The sequence below is a fragment of the Rana temporaria genome, chromosome 9 (genome assembly GCF_905171775.1).
Source record: "Rana temporaria chromosome 9, aRanTem1.1, whole genome shotgun sequence".
In the NCBI taxonomy this organism is placed as follows: Eukaryota; Metazoa; Chordata; class Amphibia; order Anura; family Ranidae; genus Rana; species Rana temporaria.
Genome location: NC_053497.1, coordinates 120,765,509 through 120,788,241, shown reverse-complemented (window position 1 = coordinate 120,788,241; position 22,733 = coordinate 120,765,509). Strand labels below are relative to the sequence as shown.

Sequence of the window (22,733 nt, the reverse complement as noted above, 5' to 3'; positions counted from 1 at the left end):
CACGACACGTCCCCTCCTGAGTTACAGTGACAGTCTCTCTCCAAGTCAAGCGGTCCCAACAGCACTGACAGTCCCGGTCCCAGCCTGCCTTGCTCCTATACCGCAGATCGGCACACGAGGCCGCTCTGCTTGGCTCCATTGCACCTTGACATCGCACGACGTGCTCAGGCACTGCTTCCGCCAGAGTCGCCCAATCACACCGTAGCAAGCACTCGGATGGTCTCAGCCGGCTCCGGACTAAGCCAAGCATCATAGCCATATTTTTTACTGGCAACCTTTTACTTTTACTGGCAGGAGAAAATTGCCTGTTTTTTACTGGCTGCCCGTAAAAATACTGACGGTTGGCAACACTGCTTTCCATACATACTGTATAGAACTAAATATTATGAAAAAATGTTTTACAAAATTTTAATAATATTGATAAGATTATATAAATCACCTGATCCCTTTTACTCATATGCCCAATGCCTGGTATACACAATGGCCCGGATTCAGGTAGATTTGCCCCTTATTTACAGAGGCGCAGGGCAGCGTCTTTGCCCTGCGCCCCCGCAAATTTACTGCGCTACCCGCAATTCACGGAGCAGCAGCTCCGTAAATTGAGTGTGCGCTGTGTAAACTTGCCCTGCATAAGGGCGCCTAATGTAAATGATCCCGTAGGGGGCCGGAATCATTTAAATTAGGCGCGCTCCCGCGCCGAGCGTAGAGCGCATGCTCCGTCGGGAAACGTTTCCCGACGTGCATTGCGGCAAATGACGTCGCAAGGACGTCATTTGCTTCAAAGTGAACGTGAATGGCATCCAGCGCCATTCACGAATCACTTACGCAAATTACGTAAAATTCGAACGTCGCGACGCGGGAACGACGGGTATACTTTATCATTGGCTGCCCCTGCTATTAGAAGGGGCAGCCTTACGCTAAACACGCTATACGGAATCGACGTAAATTGCGTACGCAGGGCTCGCGCAACATTGTGAATCGGTGTTAGTATGCAATTTGCATACTATACGCTGACCACAATGGGAACGCCCCCTAGCGGTCATCACAAGAATGCAGCCTAGATATGCATGGCATAAGAGCCTTATGCCACGCAGATTTTAGGCTGCAGTCGGCGTTACGATGTTCCTGAATCAGGAGCATTCGTAACGCCGGGGCAAGTAAGCAATTGCGCTGTGTAACCTATGGTTACACAGCCGCAATTGCTACTTGAATCTGGGCCAATGACATTATTGGACGAATGATCGTGTTTTTTTTATTTTGCATGCTAACCACATATCAAAAATGAAGAGGTTACTAAAGTTACGATTTTTTTTGTACAACAGAATAAAAATTCTGAAGTGATGTAATGTGTTGTATTAAAAGAAAATCTGGTATTGTACGAGAATTTTTTTATGCTTGTCCCATCGGATAATATTGGATGAACTGTCACGATCGGCTCTCGTAAGCTGTGTACGAACGGTCAGATTATCACACGATTGCGTCGAAAGCGCTATTTTTCATCCAATTTTCTGATCGTGTATACGGGCCATAAAACTATTTTTTAAACATTTATCTATTCCCTTTAAAAATAAATACGTCCCTTTGGTTGGGGCTGTCCTATATCAACACAGATAATTGCAGTGCAATAGTTGATAATCAGAGGGTGATAAGAGGTTATTGTGGACACTTGGCAGATAAGAGAAGACTATTGGAATGAGACCAGCCTGCGGGGTTTGTGTTACTAGGTGTGAGCACAGATGTAGAATGGCAGGTATTGATGTGAGAATAAATAGGGCATGACGAGACTTGTAGCGCTGGGAAGGAACGGTGACACACACAATAGGAGACATGTAGGCCAAACACACAAAGCTGCACCTTCATTCAAAGTTTATGCAAAGCGCCAACTGCCGCCTGATCACTAAACAAACTCTTCGGAGAGAACTGTATAGGAAGAATATATTTACATTTCATGGATCAGCTGAGAGATGAAGTTTACAGCGTGACCAATTTATTTTCTTCATATTAAAATCTTTAGATTGTGACTTACAGGTGAACTCCAACTGAGAATGGAAAAGTAAAACCGTCACCTGCGGATCTGCCAGTCAGATGTCTCAACTGATCCCACCACACAATATCCCACACTAATGGGCCAGATTCCGAAAGGAGTTACGACGGCGTATATCCAGATACGCCGTCGTAACTCTGAGTGTGAGTCGTCGTATCTTGGCGCCTGATTCAAAGAATCAGATACGCCAGAATTTGTCTAAGATACGACCAGCGTAAGTCTCTTACGCCGTCGTATCTTAGTTGCATATTTACGCTGGCCGCTAGGGGCGCTTCCGTAGATTTACGCGTATAATATGCAAATGAGCTAGTTACGCAGATTCAGAAACGTACGTGCGCCCGGCGCATTGATATACGTCGTTTACGTAAGGCTTTTGTTGGCGTAAAGTTACCCCTGCTATATGAGGCATAGCCAATGTTAAGTATGGACGTCGGAACGGCGTAGAATTTTAAGTGGTTTACGTCGTTTGCGTAAGTCGTACGTGAATAGGGCTGTGTGTAAGTTACGTTCACGTCGAAAGCATTGACTATTTGCGACGTGATTTTGAGCATGCGCACTGGGATACGTTCGCGGATGGCGCATTACGGAGCGTCAATTACGTGGGGTCACGAGTCATTTACATACAACACGCCCACTACCAGCCTACTTTGAATTACGCGGGCTTACGCCGGCCCATTTACACTACGCCGCCGTAACTTAGGGCACAAGTTCTTTCTGAATACAGGACCTGCCTCACTAAGTTACGGCGGCGTAGTGTATCTGAGATACGCTACGCCCACCTAAAGATAGGCGATTCTATCTGAATCTGGCCCAATGTCTTTAGACCACCCTTATACAAAAAAGTGATCCACTACCAATTTTGGGTGCTCTTCCTTTTTCATGTGTGAACCTTCCTTGCAGATGGGGAAGGGCAATGTCATCATCTAATGTTTATACACGCCGAATGTGGTAACTGCTTATAAAGTGTTAGGCAAGCCATAGCTGATGAGACTTTCCCATCAACACAGAAAATGGCCCCAAAATGGACCACACATCTACAAACACATTCAGCTCTTTGGGAATTGTAAACATAGAATAGAGCATGTGACCAGAAATAAAAGCACTGCTCGCTCTACACTAGTAGCAATGAAGTGCATCAGTGGAGGATAGGGAGTGTGCACAGAATGAAAAAGAAGATTGAAAACAACGGTAAAAGACTTTAATAAAATGACTATGGTAAACTTCATATTTTATGAATGACATTTTTTTTTTTATTGCGACAGCGAGCGGGGGGAAAAAATCCCCCACTTACTGTCACAACAGGGCATCGGGGGGCAGGGGCTTGGTGCTACAGTGACTTGTTAAACCCTGAATATGGGTGGACCGTGTGACATGTTATGAAAGATGAACTTATCCTTTAGGAAAGTCACAGCATTTGTGGTGCAGTACAGGGCAGTCATCAAGGGACAAGGGTGTAACTATATTGATAACAGAACATGTAGCTGTTATGAGATCCAGAAACACATGGGGACCACAGCTGTCTCACTACACAGTGATTTATGCAAGTAGTAGTGTTTGGCTAATATTTAGGCAAAATAAATGTATATATAGTTCAGGAACCTCAATATGATTGCTATAAAAGCAATACTTTTTTTTCCTTTTGGACTAAAACTATTTTTTTACATCAATTGCTTTAAAATATGAAGTATACCATAGTCCTTTTTTAAAGTCCTTTACCATAGTTTTTAATCCTCTTTTTTTGTTTTGTGCATGCTCCCTACCATTCACTTCACTGCTACTAGTGTAGAGCGAACAGTGCCGTTATTTCTGGTAACATGCTGCACACTATGGGGCAGATCCACAAAGAGAGTACGCCGGCGTATCTACTGATACGCCGGCGTACTTTCAAATTTCCCACGTCGGATTTTTGGTTTGAATCCTCAAACCAAGATACGACGGCATCTGGGTTAGATCCGACAGGCGTATGGCTTCGTACGCCTTCGGATCTTAGATGCAATACTTCGGCGTCCGCTGGGTGGAGTTCTCGTCGTTTTCCGCGTCGAGTATGCAAATTAGCTATTTCCGTCGATCCACGAACGTACGCGCGGCCGTCGCATTCTCTTACGTCGTCTCTAGTTGGCTTTTTCCGGCGTATAGTTAAAGCTGCTATTTTGCGGAGTATAGTTAGACTTGCCATGTTAAGTATGGCCGTCGTTCCCGCGTTTATTTTTTTTATTTTTTTTTGCGTAAGTCATCCGTGAATCGGGATGGACGTAATTCACGTCTATGTTAAAAATTCCGCGCCGTTACGCCGCTTGAGATACACTACGCCGCCGTAACTTACGGCGCAAATTCTTTATGGATTCGATTTACAGCCAGGTAAGGTACGGTGGCGTAGCGTATCTCGGATACGATGCGCCGGGGCAGATCTTTGTGGATCTGCCCCTTTGTGTTCAAATCCCATAGAACTGAATGTGTTTGCATGTACTGTAGATATGTGGTCCATTTCGGGGGACAAGCAGGACAGGGTGGGTGCACTGTTTAAAGCCCCCCTCCCCCAAAAAAAATATCACCAGCAGCAATATGTAGGCCAGTGTACAGAGGTCAGTAGGATGTAGGGCAGTATACAGAGGTCAGTAGTATGTAGGACAATGTACAGAGGTCAGTAGTATGTAGGGCAGTGTACAGAGGTCAGTAGGATGTAGGGCAGTGTACAGAGGTCAGTAGTATGTAGGACAGTGTACAGAGGTTAGTAGGGTATAGGGCAGTGTACAGAGGTCAGTAGTATGTAGGGCAGTGTACAGAGTAGGGTTGTCCCGATACCGATACCAGTATCGGTATCGGGACCGGTACCGAGTATTTGCTGGAGTACTTGTACTCCCGCAAATACCCCCGATGCCTAAATAGAATACTTGGATGTAGGGCAGTGTACAGAGGTCAGTAGGATGTAGGGCAGTGTACAGAGGTCAGTGGTATGTACAGAGGTCAGTGGTATGTAGGACAGTGTACAGAGGTCAGTAGTATGTAGGACAGTGTACAGAGGTCAGTAGTATGTAGGACAGTGTACAGAGGTCAGCAGTATGTAGGACAGGGTACAGAGGTCAGTGGCATGTAGGACAGTGTACAGAGGTCAGTAGTATGTAGGAAAGTGTACAGAGGTCAGTAGTATGTAGGACAGTGTACAGAGGTCAGTAGTATGTAGGACAGTCTACAGAGGTCAGCAGTATGTAGGACAGGGTACAGAGGTCAGTGGCATGTAGGACAGTGTACAGAGGTCAGTGGTATGTAGGACAGTGTACAGAGGTCAGTAGTATGTAGGACAGTGTACAGAGGTCAGTAGTATGTAGGACAGTGTACAGAGGTCAGTAGTATGTAGGACAGTGTACAGAGGTCAGTAGTATGTAGGACAGTCTACAGAGGTCAGCAGTATGTAGGACAGGGTACAGAGGTCAGTAGGATGTAGGACAGTGTACAGAGGTCAGTAGTATGTAGGACAGGGTACAGAGGTCAGTAGTATGTAGGACAGTGTATATTGGTGTACTGGAGATCTGAAGAGAAGACTGGGGCTGCAACACTGGGTCATGTTTGCAAGCTACCCATCACCTGTTGGCGGATGATGAGTACCTCGTGACCAATGGGTTGCCGACCCCCGCTTTAAAACTTAAGTTTACCAAAAAATAAAATAAAAAAAGGATAAGGGACATCACCTTCAGTATGTGTCCCTTATGCTGTTGTGTCCAACGCATTTAGCAGAAATTACACCCCCACCCCCACCCCAATATTCCGGTGCTGCAGGGGTTAAAAGAACACATTACAACTAGGATTTATCACCTCAAAACAGGAGGTGTCTGTATTTTTTAATGACACCTACAGGATTTAGGGCTTTTGTCGACAGGCTTGTATAGATGGCATCAGTTTAAGACGGTTCTGAGATCATTCAGAACTCCTTGGCAGCTGCATCTGACCTGCTTCAAGTGAATTTTGCATTACTATCTGATTCGAACAAAGGCCAGTCAACACAGACCCTAAAAATACCTTCTTAAATTACATTCAAATATTAATGCTAGTGTTATATTTTAGATGGTTTTTAATTGGGTTTAGGTCTACTTTAAAACAAACCTGTACTTTTCCCATCTGAGGCAAAGAAACATGTTCATTGGATATCAGACATGGTAAAGAATATTTACTTACCTTCTACAATCATCTCTGCCACCCCCATGAATAGGTTCATATTAATACAAGTCTGGGAGACTGGTCTGACCTGTCTGAACACTATGAAGTCTCTTTCCTTTCTATGCAGGTAATCATTAGGAGGGGTAGTTTCAAGTCTGTGTATATACAAAAAGCCTGAAACAGCTGTATGAAGTTTGGAATAATATTGCCGTATCTGCACAAGTGGACTTGGATGTGTTGCTGGTCATTTGGGACATAAAGAATGATTTGTGTGGCTCCACCCACTGTTCTGATATCGGGAATAATCTTCTTTTTTTTAGGGATATATGATGGAGACATGTGAATACCTTCTGTTCTAAGAAGGTCTTACTATGCTACACACCAACACGGTTGGAGGGCTTTTTGATTAAATTTAGACCTCTTTCGGCACAGCCTTCATGAATGTACTTTCAGGCTGGGCTCACACTATATTCGCATGCGGCTCACAGCAAGGGTCCGGTGCGTCCCCAATCATTGTTTCAGGTCTAATTTCAGACCATATTTTTATCTGAATTCGGACATGGACCAAAAGATGCACAGTGTTCCTGTGCAAATTTGCAGCGGAGAAATGGGAACCAGCTCCAAATTGAGTGCGGGTATCCTGCATCCAATTTGCAATAGCGTGAACCCAGCCCCATAGCCTGCATATGAAACCCAAATACCAAAATGGAAAACACCAACAAAATAAAAATGTGACATTTGTGTCAAAACTCATTTTTAGATAAATGTTACAATAACGACTCAAAATGTTTATCTCGTAATATGGCTGTTCCACCACGTTTTAGCAACGTAAGCATTCTGTACTCCGCTCCAGATAACTATGGGCAGCTGGGGTTCCGGCACCCAAAGCAACTTCCTGTGTCACCTGACTGCTCATTGGACAGAGGTGATTGTGGCGAATCAGTCTAATTGGCTGAATGCAAAGGTGGCCCAGGAAGCTGAAAACTTAAACTAGAAAACAGTGGTGTCACCAGCCTGGCTATAGATCAGGGCCGATTCTCCCTATAGGCTATGCAAGCCGCTTAGGGCCCCGCAAAGCTGCGGAGGGCCCCCCAAATTACTGAGAAGTCACCCCGCTTCTCAACTCGCTGGCTCTATGGGAGAAGAGGTAAGAAGTCAGCACCCCCCGCTCACTTTAATGTAAGATGTAATTTATGACATCAGAACACCCCCTCCCCCAGCTTCTCAACTTTAATCTTTAATGTGACATGTCACTGTCGGCAGCGCCCCCAATCCCCCCCCCCCCACTTCTCAACTTTAATGTGACATGTCATTTTGCTTAGGGCCCCAGGCAGGTCAGGATCGGCACTGCTATAGATTGTAGCATAGGTGTGTAACTCACAAGACTGACTGAACAGAATTATACCGTTGCCTTTGCAGGTAAAGTTAAATGTAAATAGATAACTGAAGGTATGTGATATAAAAAAGAGTACAGAAGCTTTAACATTTCACATGGACTTTATATCTACAACATGGTATATTAAAGTTACAATGATATATACTGTATTCTTCATAGGAAGATGATTAATAACAGCGCCCTGAAATGGAAAAGCACACCATTGCCATCTTGTGGTCTTAAATGGTACTACTTTTTCAACGAGACAAGGAAGCCTATGAAAAATGTGGGACTGCCACTGTCCGCCTCCAATTGTAAAAATATCAGTTTCCTGGCTGTTACGCTGAATGTCTGGTTTCTGAGGCACTGACATAGAAAAAATATGCAGATCGGGAGTTCTGACCTCACTGGCTTCATATTTGCTCTAGGTCAGTGATAGGGAACCTTGGCACCCCAGATGTTTTGGAACTACATTTCCCATAATGCTCACCTACACTGCAGAGTGCGTGAGCATCATGGGAAATGTAGTTCCAAAACATCTGGGGTGCCAAGGTTCACCATCACTGTCCTAGGTTAAAGACATAGGAAATGTGGATGCTAGAAGAAGCTAGTCAACAAGCATTTCAGAAGGAGCGGTACAAAGTGGCTCCCTGTGTATTCTCTCAGTAGAGGATTCCTTCAAAAAACATATAATAACGTGTGTGGAAATCATTGGCATGTGACATGAAATTAATCTGTAAAAAAATGCATTAAAAACAATCACGGTTTCTACAAAACAACACACAAAGTTAAAAATCAATGAATTAGTAACAGAAAAAGTAAAAACTATTTTCATAAAAAGCCATCAAGTGCAGCTGTAAAGTGACATGGTCGTGTCTAAGTGCATCTGTCAAATACAGTAACTATAGAGGCAGTGCTACAAATCTTCTGTTTGTTTAGAGGTAACCAATGACAGGGCAGATTGGAGGTTATGGTTGATTTGGCTAATCCAATCTGTTTTCAAAAGGCCAACTGAATCTAAAACTGGTATTTTACATTGTGGTAGATATCAGCGGGCCAATGCAGTGAATAGATTTTTGTAACGTAGAGAGCCAATAACTGTACCCCTTCCAATATGGTCTTAAGAGCAGTAACCCATAGAAAGCCCTCAGCCAGCATCTATAGCTGCTCTGATGGCTTTATACTGATGAGAACTTTGGCTACTATGAGTTACTGCACTTTGCACCTCATCATTGCTCCCTGCCCCAAATAAATTTTCCAAGACAGTAGGAGTGAGGTAAAATATCAAATATCAAATACATTATTCAAGTTCAATCAAGGAAACTCCAATGATAAGGAGATTCCGTATAATCTTCACATTTAATAAACCTAAAAACGTCTCAAATATAAAACCTAAAAAGATAAAAGTTTACAAACTCTCGCACAAGCTCGTTTTTCACGTCAAGAAAACTGCTGGCAGAGCTTTTTGCCGAGAAAACCGTTCGTGTGTATGGTTTCTCGTCGAGAAAACTGTTGTGAATCTCGACGAGAATACCTGCTTTCTATTTTCTTGTCGGGAGTCTCAATTTTCTTGTTGTGATTCTCGTCGGGCTGGTTTCTGATGAGAAAAACGTTTGTGTGTATGCTTTTTCGAGTCTTAAAAAAACGTGCATGCTCAGAATCAAGTATGAGACGGGAGCGCTCCTTCTGGTAAAACTAGCGTCCGTAATGGAGATAGCACATTCGTCAGCATTCTGAACAGCAGAAAACGATCTGAAAGCACGAAGACTGAAAAGTGCGAATCGTCTCTCACCAAACTTTTACAAACACGCGGTAACACGAGATTAGCAAAAGCAGCACCAAGGGTGGCGCCAGTGGAATCGAACTTCCCCTTTATAGTGCCGTCGTACGTGTTGTATGTCACCGCGTTTTAGAACGATGAGATTTTGTCTTGACAGTGTGTATGCAAGGAAAGCTAGAAAAGAATCACGTCAAACTTGACAAGAATTCCATCAAGAAAAACACGTTTTTTTTACGACGGGATTCTCGGTCGCGTGTACGAGGCTTTAGATTAAACTCTAATGCAAAAGATCCCAGAAGAAGATCCAGAGTTAGATTAGGTCCTAGATTAGAAAAACAAGGATTTCGTTTTTAGGATTTAGGTTAAGACTCTAAACAAAAAACTATATAGATTTAGACTAGGTTATGAACCAAAAAGGTCTACAAACACGGGCCTTAAAGAAGATCTTCACACTCTAGGCAATCTTCTCTCCCCTCCACTCTTCCTCTCCTTATAAAGAGCTGTTTTTCTTTTTACCTTTGTTTCTTTAAAAAAAAAAAAAAAAGGTTTGGGTAACACGTGTGAATGTCATTTGCCTAGGTGAATAATGAGCACTGTCTGCCCTTTGCCTTTTCTGGGTTCAGCCAGCCAGCCTACTGATGATGCACCACTAGGCCCACCGCCTCCTCCTTTACTGAATGGAGAGACAATGCCTCCTAGGATAGGTGATGTGCAGATACCAGGAGGCATTGTCTCTCCATTCAGTTAAAGAGGAGAAGGTGGGCCTAGTGGTGCATCATCAGTAGGCCGGCTGAACCCAGAAAAGGTTACAAAAAAAAAAACATGACAGTGCTCAACGGAGTGGTGTCAAAACAGAAGAGGATCTACTGGGTGGGTGAGTATGTGAAATGTGCAGAAGACAACCCAGGTAAGCAGGGGTTAAAAGGGGCAGGTTGAAATTTCAAGATCAATGCCTAGGTTGGGCCTGGAATGAAAAGATTTCAGAAGGGATCTACTGTATGCTTAGGTTGGGCCTGGAACCAGAAGACTCCAGAATAGAGGATCTGTGTTTAGGTGGAAAACAAAATATGCCAGAAAATAATCTATACCCATATATTGGTATCTATATAGGTATATACTGTAGGTATCCATACCTATATATACACTCAAGGCCTAAACCAGCAGTAGGGTGACCACGTGTCCCGGATTGCCCTCAATTTGCAGGTCTGTCCCGGGAACATTCATTCCAGGACAATACAGTGTCCCGGAATGAAACTGACACAGCCACCCCCAGGGCCAATCTGATGCCCCCAAAAAATGCCGCCACATCTCCGCTTTACTCACTGACAGTACTTGTCCTGGCCGGGATTGCCTGGAGAAGCACAATCCCGCTCTCTGCTTGTGATTGGAGAAATCATAAATCCTGCCTCTTGTGTCCAATTACTGTGCTGTGATTCGTTACAGCGCAAGCTGATTTTTGGGAAGGGGGGTGTCCCTGAATGGTAGTTTGGAAATGTGTTCACCCTAACCAGCAGTAGCCACTAAAAGATTTAGGCCTAGGCTATGTCCTCAAGCTAAAAATTCTAGAAAAGTATTTAGTACATGATTAGGCTCTGGACCAAATTACTTCAGTAAATGATCCAGCATTTCAAGTCTGCAGGTTTGTAGGTTAATCTTCCAGTCATTCCATAATCCTGGGTAAAGGCTTTTACAGTGTACTCCACATGGTCATATGGGCAACAATGAGTTTTGTGACCCATTATTTCACCATACTTGATATAGCTTGCTGGCTGTACTCGTAGTTTTGTACAATAAACACCAAAAGGTGAATAGGGCTGCCCTCCAGCCCATCCATTCCTTGACACGTGTGTACTATTAGGCATTGGCCTTTTAAAGAAGGTAGAGTAACCTGACATCTGACATCAGAAGCTGGCGACTTGCTGTAATGTGGCTCCATAGCTGTTCTGCATATGAAGGGAGTGGATTCCTGAGTTAAAGCTGGCACACAAGATAGAGGCGCTATCACAGACTGCCAGGGAGGATAATGGCCCAGAGCCATCCAGAAACAAGCTGCTCAGACATGCTAAATAAAGAAAAGTAAGAACATTTTTAGCATTTTTTTTTTATAACAGATGTAATTATATTCTGCAGTTTCTAGTTTGAAAAGCATCTGCTAATATAAAAAAAATAAAGAGGGCATCTTATAAGAGCAACAAAATTACACAACAGAATTCATTAAAGTGGAGGTTCACCCGGAAATTTAAATTTTTAAGATTAGATTAATGCTCATTTTGTCAAGGGGAATCGGGTAGTTTTTTTTAAATCAAAGCCGTACTTACCGTTTTAGAGAGCGATCTTCTCCGCCGCTTCCGGGTATGGCCTGCGGGACTGGGCGTTCCTTCTTGATTGACAGTCTTCCGACAGGCTTCCCACGGTCGCATCCATCGCGTCACGATTTTCCGAAAGTAGCCGAATGTCGGTGCGCAGGCGCCGTATAGAGCCGCACCGACGTTCGGCTTCTTTCGGCTACTCGTGACGCGATAGATGCGACCGTCGGAAGCCTGTCAATCAAGAATCAACACCCAGTCCCGAAGACCATACCCGGAAGCGGCGCAGAAGATCTATCTCTAAAACGGTAAGTACTGCTTCGTTTTTAAAAAAACCACCCGATTCCCCTTGACAAAATGAGCATCAATCTAATCTTAAAATTTTTTTTTAAGGTGAACTCCCGCTTTAATAAGGGCTAGAATCTCCAGTACATACGTACATATAGATAGGCTGTATTCTCAGTAATGCCATCGGTCTCTAATTTGTGGATAGGCTGAATTCTCAGCCCCTGGTCTCTAGTGAATGGATAGGCTGAATTCTCAGCCCCTGGTCTCTAATTTGTGGATAGGCTGAATTCTCAGCCCCTGGTCTCTAGTGAATGGATAGGCTGAATTCTCAGCCCCTGGTCTCTAATTTGTGGATAGGCTGAATTCTCAGCCCCTGGTCTCTAATTTGTGGATAGGCTGAATTCTCAGCCCCTGGTCTCTAATTTGTGGATAGGCTGAATTCTCAGCCCCAGATCTCTAGTGAATGGATGGGCTGCATTCTCAGTAATGCCATCAGTCTCTAATGCGTGGATAGGCTGAATTCTCAGCCCCTGGTCTCTAATGCGTGGATAGGCTGAATTCTCAGCCCCTGGTCTCTAGTGAACAGAGATGGGCTGCATGCTCTATGATTTCACTTAACTCAAAAGAATGGATAGGCTGAATTCTCAGTGACATCACCAGTCTCTGAAGAATAGATATGGGCTTTTCTATTGGTGGCACAGTAAATAGAAAGCCTGAATAATCAGTGATGTCGCTAGTCTCCAATAAATGGTGCATTTTGATTGATATCACAGGCCTCTAATAAGTGGATAGGCTGCAACCTCAGTGATGTCATGAATCTCTTTTCAGTGGATTGGCTACAATCTCAGCAATGTCACTGATCCCAGGTTAATGGGTAGGCAGAATTTTCAGATTGTGGTACTATGAGTATCTGTAACTGAGGATCTTTCTACAAAGGTGAGTTGGCATCTGCATCCTAATCGTTTTATGCCCAGTAAACCCAAACATTAAATGATAATGCAGTACTTACCTCCAGTATCTCGCTCCCAGACTTTTACCGTACAGTCATGTGATGCAGTGGCCACTAGTGGGGAGTCCCATGTATTTTTAGCAAGAAAGACACATGATGTGGTGCTCTGCAGGTGGCCCTTATATTCACACACCTTGTTTTTTGTCTGTCGGAGGTCCCATAACTGGAAGAAAGAGTACAGTTACCACTGCTCAAAATTTGAAGCTTATTTGTTCTTTACGGGAATCTTGGAAAACTACTGCTAAAGCTGACCACTAGTTACAATCTGATTGTACAATGTCCTTTGGAAATACCAATGACTGAGGGAATACCTAACAATAAACTTCCCTTCTCTGCTCCCTTTTTGGTCTGTTAGATACCATTGAAAGCAGTGTTGTGTAAGATAACAGCTCTATGAATGTGCAATCTGTCTGGGTAATATCAAGGAGTCTAATCATCCCTCCCAGGTTTCCCAATAAACTACAGAATACCTCCCCACTATGTTATGAAGGTGAGGAGAGGAGTAAGGCCTTGTACACACGACCGAACATGTCCGCGGAAACTGGTCCGCGGACCAGTTTCCGCGGACATGTCCGACCATGTGTAGGGCCTAGCGGACAGTTTTCCGGCCTAGCGGACAGGTTTCCAGCGAACAAACGTTTCTTAGCATGCTAAGAAACTTGTCCGGTGGAAACCTGTCCGTCGGACATGTCCGATGGTTAGTACACCTAACCATCGGCCCGAAATCCCCTGCATGCGTCGAAGTGATTCGACGCATGCGTGGAAGCATTGAACTTCCTGGTTCGCGTACGTCGCCGCCACGTCACCGCGTTTTCTGTCCGTGGGAATTTGGTCTGATGGTGTGTACACACATCAGACCAAAAGCTCCCAGCAGACATGTCCGATGAAAACGGTCCGCGGACCGTTTTCATCGGACATGTCTGGTCGTGTGTACAAGGCCTAAGTGTTGTGTAGTTCAGGAAAACATAGCTGGGCGGGGCAGACAACATTCAAGCAATTTCAGTCCAGCAAGGGCACTTTTTCAGTCTGGGCCCAAACTATTTTAACCCAGGAAGCTTTTTTGGCTATGAGATTATCAGCCTATCTAGTGGTTGATGGTGTTTTGCATCAACTGGTAAAGGTCAAGACCAGGGGAGTCTAACCTGCGAGCCTGTGGACCGCATACAGCCTAAGAATGTTAAGCATGCAGCCCAGGGAATGTCTGGGCAGATGCCGTGCAGATATAGCAACCGTGGTGCCCAGCACAAACAAGCCAGGCCCATTCATAACTGGAGGGATGCCAGGGATGCTGTGGTTGCAATAGCAGCAATGGCGGCAGGCACTGCCAACAAGCCAGGAACAGGCATGCTGGGGTTGCCCTGTTTGCAATAGCAGCGGCAGCAGTGAATGCAGGGACTCCCAGGTAGCTCCAGGCAAGCAAATGCAGTATAGTTAAATCTAGAAGGGTGCTGGGGAGGGCTCCCCCCCCCCAAGTTTTAGTTGCACGCCCAAAGCACCCCACCCACAACTCTCCCTCTACTTCCTCACACAGCACATAGTTTAAATCCAATTGTCAACTTGTGATCTGCCCAACTTTTTCTGATCATCAGCTATCCTCAAGCCGGGTACACACTATTTCTTTTTTTTGTTCAACCCAGCAGGCTCAATGAAAAAAAACTGATTACTGTACTAACACATTCAATGTTAGTGCAGTGTTCTCCCCTGCTGTGCTACTGTGTTCTGACAGGGGACTGTCCCCAAGCCAGAACACATTGATCAGCATTGGCAGCCATTGGCTGCCAGTGCTGATGGAATGCGGGTCAGATGCTGGTTTTCCAGCATGCCCATTGCGAGACCAGCTTCTGTCAGACAGCCAGCTCTACACACATACCGAATGTCTGATAGTTCCTGCTGAACCAGACTATATTCAGATCATATGTACCCAGCTTTATTGTTGGTGTATTTTATGTGTGGCCCAAAATAATTCCTGTTCTGATGTGGCCCAAGAAGGTCAAATGGTTGGACACTCCTGGACTAGACCCTGGTGTCTGCTTCGTACAAAGAATACTTCATATTCCCATCACACACAATCCTGAAAAGCTCTCAGAGTTTGGGTGCTGCAGCAACAACCAGCTGGATACTGGTTCAAGTCACAAAGTAGATATCTGCCAGCACACCATGGATCGACACAAAGTAGCGTCCAAACAGGTAGTTTATTGCATGGTCACAACATAAGAGTGCAATGTCACACAGGACCCCTTTGTCAGGCATGTGACAAAGAGCCCTTGGGAGAGACAGAGCAGCTTATGCCTTGGTTCACTTTAAAAAGATTAGGATTCACCCCGGGCCTCATCCCTCACACTTTTGATTGGTGGATTACCAAAGGGTTCTTACGTATAGCAGACCTGTGTGAATAATAATATAGAGGTGTGCTGACTAGGCAAACCTTGATAGAGAAAAATCAATTACCAGAGTCTGAGTTTTTTTCGATATTCTCAGTTAGCGCACTATTTTAATTCATTAAAACAAACATTTGATATAGTGTCTATGTCACATATGGAATACTTATGCAATAAATTTGATACGCTTAAGGGCCACATATCGGAAATATATGCCATCTTAACATCCAATACTGCGAAGCATGGCTATATTGAGAGATGGGAAAATGACTTGAATGAATCTTTGGAAATAGATGAGTGGCACTTGTCAGACCAAAATGCTTCTAGGTCACTCATTAACACTTCGATCAGCGAAGCAAATTATTAGGTGCTCATGAGGTGGTATATTGTTTCTGTCCCATGGGCTTCTCCACTTGGTGGAGAATGTCCTGAGACATTCTAAAAGATGAATTACTTTTTTTTTTGCTGCAAAGATCACAATAGCCAGATCTGGGAGGTCAGCTACCATACCCTTTGATTTACTTGGTTCTAAAGGCAGAAGGTTTTTTATCTTAATGCATTCTATGCATTAAGATAAAAAAAAACTTCTGTGTGTAGCAGCCCCCTTAATACTTACCTGAGCCCCATCTCTATCCAAAAGGAGAGACTCCACTGCCCAGGGCTCCCTTTCCTCATTGGCTGAGACAGCAATGGGGGGGGGGGCGCTATTGGCTCCCGCTGCTGTCAATCAAAGTCAGCGAGGCAATAAGGAGAGAGAGAGGGGACAGGGGCGGGTCATGGCTCTGTGTCTGAATGGATACACGGAGCTGCGTCTCGGCACGGGGGACCCCCATAGCAAGCTGCTTGCTGTGGGGGCACTCTGCAGGAGGGAGGGGCCAGAAGTACTGAAGAGGGACCCGAGAAGAGGAGGATCTGGACTGCTCTGTGCAAAAATACTGCACAGAGCAGGTAAGTATAACATGTTTGTTTAAACCATGGGTCTTCAAACTACGGCCCTCCAGTTGTTCAGGAACTACATTTCCCATCATGCCTAGTCATGTCTGTGAATGTCAGAGTTTTACAATGCCTCATGGGAGGTGTAGTTCTGCAACATCTGGAGGGCCGTAGTTTGAGGATCCATGGTTTAAACACAAAAAAAACAAGACTTTAGTGTCACTCTAAGGCTAAACTGTCTTGGATTACGATAAATGAGCACCTTTCAGGATTCTGAACGTCAAGGTTAAACTGTTAGATAAATAATTCAGGGGCTCCAGGATTTCTCAAACGGGTGATCCTTGGTGTAGTTTGCTTAGGCGATTCCCCGGATTGGGAGGTTGGAGTGCAGGTAATCTGTTTTACTTACTTTTCTCTATTTTTTTAAATTTCCTCCTGTCTATTCTCTCTCTGCTGCAAAACGTCCTTATTAGCTTCGGGGAGACGTCTGCTTCTTTTACTTGGATTGCTTGGAAATCCTCCCTTCATTAGGAGGTTGCATATGATGTAGCGCATAGCAGGTGAGCAGCGGTGTTTGGCTTGTATCTCATTTTTGGCACAGTCGCCTTCTCTTAAAGATCAATGTAGGATTTTTTATTTAACCCTGGTTATAAAATGTCTTAATTTAGAGGAGTTTAGCACATTATTATTGCAAAATTGGATATAGCTAATTGCCGTACTGCACTAATTGCCACATATGCAGTTTGCGATTTATCATATTCTCCTTTCTTTGTGTTAAGAAGTTTAACAGTGAAAACCTCATGTTCTTCTCTTTGTTTTACTGTTAATGTATTCCGTATAGGAGGGGATCATAGGCACTGTAATTGTTCTTTGCTAACACACAATGTTACTTGTATTTTCTTTTTTGATTTGGCAAATCTTAATAAACAGTATTGACAAAGAAAAAGATTAGAATTGCACATAGCAGGACAAGAGCACAAGCTGATCTCTCACCGTAGCTTCACAGCCCTGTCCACCAAAGCCATTGCTGCTGGTCAGGCAGTAATTTCCATCTTCGCTGACATCACAGTGCATCTGTATATGCTGCTTCATTGGGAACATGTGTGCCAAGTGCAGGTTACGGATGTCCCAGACACTGGAGAAAGTGAGGAGAGTAAGAAGGAATATATTGACTAGTAACCAGAAGAAGATATGACAGCAACATAGAGTCAACTACAACTATAGTGGCTGCTTCAAGGCCCAGTCTGCACCTGCCCTTCACAGCTTAAAGTGGAGGTTCACCCTAAAAAAATTATCTACCATCCCATCCAGCATACTTGCGTCAGCTACAGTATGCTTCTTTTTTTCCCCGCTGTACTTACCGTTTAATCGTTGATTTTCTTTTGTTCTTACCACGGGGAATAGGCGTTCCTATGAAGGGGCATAGATGATTGACGTGCAGCTACAGCGCATCACGCTTTCCGAAAATAGACGACCTAGGACTCGGCTATATACGGCGCCTGCGCAGTCAGCTCCTAGTCTGTGCGCAGGCGCCGTATAGCGATGTGAAGATCCGAGTCCGGCTATTTTCGGAAAGCGTGACACGCTGTAGCCGCACGTCTACGCCCCTTCATAAAAACGCCTATTCCCCCGTGGGAAGAAGAAAAGAAAATCAACGATTGAACGGTAAGTACAGCGAAAAAAAAAGCATACTGTAGCTGACGCAAGTATGCTGGATGGGATGGTAGGTAATTTTTTTAGGGTGAACCTCCGCTTTAAGTAATTAAATACAGAGGCAATTATTTAATATGATAAAGAGTAGATACATTTATATAGTCTTACAGATATAAGTGGCCCTTTAATGCTGATGCGGCCCACAATGAGACCCCAACTTTAGCCCATCAATGCCTGAATTGCTATATCTTTTGGAGACCGGTTTGCTTTAAATCAGACCGTGGCTGTGGAATTAAAGTATATATATATATATATATATATATATATATATATATATATATATATATATATATATACTAAAGCTTGTTTTTCTTTTGCCTTAAAAAGAGATTTCAAATTTTACAGTTGTCACCAAAACAGGAGGTGAAGGGAATTATTTTAATGAGGACACCTGTTCTGGTAGCAGTAAAGATGGGATCTCCTCTAACTTTATGTTATATTTCCAGGACAAAAAGCAAAGGGAAATCTCCCAAACAGGACACAGACAGCAAAAATCAAAAATGACAGGAGTTCCAATGATTCTCTGCTTTTTCCAAAACAATTATTTTCTTTTTTTTAGTAAAGAAATACTTTAAAACCACCTGGTTTGTCATATCTAACTAAGACTCTAGTGGTGAGATTTTAGGATTTCTGCAACTGATTTTCCAGCCCAATTTTTTCTATTAGTGAGAATGCAAAAAGCAAATCATTGTATTCTGCAGGTTGCTGTGATGACATGCCAACGGGGGGTGGGTCCATGATCTCACAGTTTGTCTTCTGGGTTGAATGATACCAAGACTGAAGACATCTAGTGGTGAAAATGTATTACTGCAGGGGAATGTACCAGAGAGAAAAATATTACAGCCAAAGCTACTTGTTAGGTTTTAGCCACTGCCAAGGGTCTGCCAAGCTTTAGGCTTAACCACTTTGCATGTCTCCAGTAGTGAAATTTTAGGATTTCTGCAGCTGATTTTCCAGTCTGATTTTTTTCTAATAGTAAAAATGTAAAAGGCAAAATAAGGAACAACCCCAACGTGGGCTAGACCACAAAAAAAAACTACAAACTTGGGGGGAACAGAACCAGAAACTATGGTGGGGGGACTTTTCAGCTGAACAATAGAGAGAGAAAGAAAGACAGAGAAGCCAGTAGGTTACTGTAACGGTCACCACCGTTTACGACCTTCCATCAACCCACGACAGCTCATCTGACACTCCAACCGTCCAACAGATATCAGACATCCCATTTCCCAGAATAACGAGACTTGCTCCGTGTTCTGGTTTCAAATGTATGACAACTTTAATGGTTAGCTCTCAAGTTTATATACAGTTTTCAAGGCATGGTTCAGTGATCACAGGAACAATCAAACTCTCCACCCACACCCTGGGGGGGCTTCAATACACCTTCAGATGGCTAATTGCTAAACATTCTAGACATGTCGGCGCCGGCCTATAATTATCATGATCTAATCACTCCACCTGAGAAGTCACATTCCTTTATTAACAGAATTTAAACAAAACACCATCACACAATGATTTCTTCTCAATCCACATCTTTAGACAGACGTTCTGTCTCCGCATACAGCTTGACAAGTTCCATTCCACACACACAACAGTATTTAGTATACATAATGAGAGATCCTGGACCAGACTCAATTAGCATGTCAACAGTCTACACAGAGAGATGAGTCATAGAATAAACCAACACTTTGCAATATCTTCTGCAATATGAGCTATCAGTAATGTCCCCTATCCTGTAATTTAGGATATAATTTCTCAGTCACCCTATTGCCCTTTCGGATATAAGGTGACCCTAGACATAAGAGTTATTAATGACGCTGGCACAGGAGTACCCCTCATCCTTCCAAAGTCTCTGTTTGTCCCGGGTCATTCCGTTACAGTTACTATGTCAAAAGAGATCCCATTTATTAGTGAAATATTATTTGTGTGTGAACCAGCATCTTAAAAAAAAAAAAAAAAAAGAACACAACACTGGAATCTGCTTCTAATACCATTACTTTGTTTAAAACTAGATTAGTAGATGGGATATTTGTGGCAAACATTGTGGCACTTACTGACTTTTATGGTCCTTTAAGGTTACAAATGGCCTATAAAACACCATTTATGGGTTTCTCCCATATTTACTAGACTAGATAATTATATACATTATGGTATTATGGGATGTCAGCATTAATGTACTCATTTCTGGCTGTAAGCGGACATATGAAAAATACAAAAAATCTTGGATATTATATCACTACTAGTATAGTTGTACAACAATGAGCAATGATATGACATGTTACTGACCGGACACTTTTATCCTCTGAGGTCTGAACAACACAGGACTCTCTGGGTACCCAGCAGAGGTGCGTTACCTGCAGAATGGAAAGCACATATTATATGGAGAGTTTTGTCATCGCTAAAGCAAACTTTTCACCACAGATGCCAAGTCACTGTCGCTGGTTCTCCCTTGTACAGGTCCTGCTGTGCAGAGGGTTACAGGAGTTTCATATGAAATCAAACTTACATATTTACACTAGTTTCATTAACATAAATGCTTGGTTTTCTTTATCTTTGCCCCCTTCTCCATTTCTGCCTATGCTGTCTTTTTTTTTTATACATGCCTTTTAGGGCAAGTTCACATCAGACGCAGTTCTGTTCAGTTCCGTGTGCTTTTCTTCTGCACAAAATGCATGCACAGGGCTAGATTCAGAAAGCCCGCCGTAAGTTTGTGCGGGCGTAGCGTATCTCAGATACGCTACGCCGCCGTAACTTAGTGAGGCTGGGGCTGGATTCACAAAGAACCTGCGCCCTAAGTTACGGCGATGTAGCGTACATCTGCCGGCGTAAGCGTGCCGAATTCAAATTTTGAAGAGGTGGGCGTGTTTTATGCAAATAAAACATGACCCCGCGTAAATGACGTTTCTCGCGAACGGCGCATGTGCCGTCTGTGAACGTATCCCAGTGCGCATGCTCCTAATCACGTCGCAAATAGTCAATGCTATCGACGTGGACGTAATTTACGCAAAGCCCTATTCACGAACGACTTACGCAAACGACGTACATTTTTCAAAAATTGACGCGGGAACTATGTCCATACTTAACATTGGCTATGCCTCATATAGCAGGAGTAACGTTGCGCCGGAAAAAGCCTTACGCAAACGACGTAAAAAAATCCGCCGGGCTGACGTATGTTTCTGAATCGGCGTATCCAGCTCATTTGCATATTCTACGATGAAATCGACGGATGCGCCACCTAGCGGCCAGCGTAAATATGCAACTAAGATACGGCGGCGTAAGAGACTTACGCCAGTCGGATCTTAGCCTAATTTTGGCGTATCTTGCTTTCTGAATACAGAAAGAAGATACGCCGGCGCAGCTTTGAATTTACGCGGCGTATCAATAGATACGCCGGCGTAATTTCTTGCTGAATCTAGCCCACAGTGTTTTCCATGTATTCTGATGGCTCTAGTTGGCTCTAGTTCACACCATGCAGTCAGTTTCCCGTCAGTTTCTGGACCAGAAACTGACTGCATGGTGTGAACTAGAGCCATTGGAATACATGGAAAACACTGTGCATGCATTTTTAGAGCAGAAAAAATGCACACGAAACTGTACGGAACTGCGTCTGGTGTGAACTGGCCCTTAAAGCGGACCATACACTGATCGAAATGTTGCCAGTTCAGAAGGGACCAGCCGAATTTCGGTCAGTGTCTGACCATCCCAGCTCAGCAATAGACAATTATTTAACCGACTTCTGTTAAAAGGACATGCTATAAAAATGTTGTAGATGAGTGGCCGCAGCTGCTGATCAGTTTATTCTGCATCGTTACACTGTGAGTGCTGATCTCACAGTTTGTCTTCTGGGTTGAATGATACCAACATTGACGACATCTAGTGGTGAAAATGTATTACTGCAGGGGACAGTACCAGAGAGGAAATTATTGCAGCTACTTGTTTATTTTTAACCACTGCCAAGAGACTATTAAGCTTTAAGCTTGACCCTCTTACATAAGGCCACTCTAAAGCAGTCTGGTTTTTAAGAGTTGGTTTAACTTGTGGTGATGGAGATGGGAAATGACTGATGTGTCTGTCACATCTAAAGCTACATATACACAGTTAGTGCAAGCTGAACAAAGAGAAACAGATTTCTGCATCCACACAAGTGAGGCAAATGCAAGATCCTCTTCGATGGGACATTGTATTCTGGCAGCGGGGACTCTCCACTGTCAGAATACACTCATCAGGGCTGCAGCCAATTGGCTGAATAAAGAAGGTTTTCCGGCAGTCCCAGCGTCTGTCTAACAGGGAGGGCTACACACTGATCGGAATTTGGCCTGTCCCTGCCAAACCAGCTAAATTTCAAACAGTGTGTACCCAGCTTTAGTCTGCATCAAACCATCCTTGCTTCAAGAAAGAACATGAACGCAAATCTGAACTACATAAGCTTTGGGTAGCAATGTGATGAATTACATCCCACCATCACTACATACATGCTTCCACTCACCAGGTTTCTAGACACAGCAGTCTTGAGCAAGCACTGGCCAGTTTCCACATCCCATTTGCACAGTGTATTGTCTCTGGATCCCGTCAGTAGCTGGGTGCCGTCTGCAAACAACAGAGGAGATTCCATCAGACAGAAAAGTAAATTGCTTTTCTTGCATTAGATCTCAGCATTGAGCCTCCCAGGACCATTATTGGTTGACTGCCAACTCACAGCTTTGTTACTTGTGAAGTTTACCATAACTTTTACTGACATGATTAAAATTATATACAATC

At 43.7% G+C, this 22,733-nt stretch overlaps 1 protein-coding gene across 1 annotated transcript in view; it reads right to left on the bottom strand.

The window, feature by feature from the left end:
- Positions 1-10,777: 10,777 nt before the first annotated feature.
- Positions 10,778-22,733, bottom strand: part of WDR31 (WD repeat domain 31) — a 33,898-nt gene continuing 21,942 nt past the window's right edge. The window contains exons 6-10 of the mRNA XM_040324317.1: positions 22,462-22,562; positions 20,262-20,329; positions 17,259-17,400; positions 12,955-13,117; positions 10,778-11,413 (exon numbers count right to left, since the gene is read on the bottom strand). Of these exons, the coding sequence (XP_040180251.1) occupies positions 11,253-11,413; positions 12,955-13,117; positions 17,259-17,400; positions 20,262-20,329; positions 22,462-22,562 (635 nt within the window). The 3' untranslated portion in view covers positions 10,778-11,252. The remainder of the gene's footprint in view (positions 11,414-12,954; positions 13,118-17,258; positions 17,401-20,261; positions 20,330-22,461; positions 22,563-22,733) is intronic.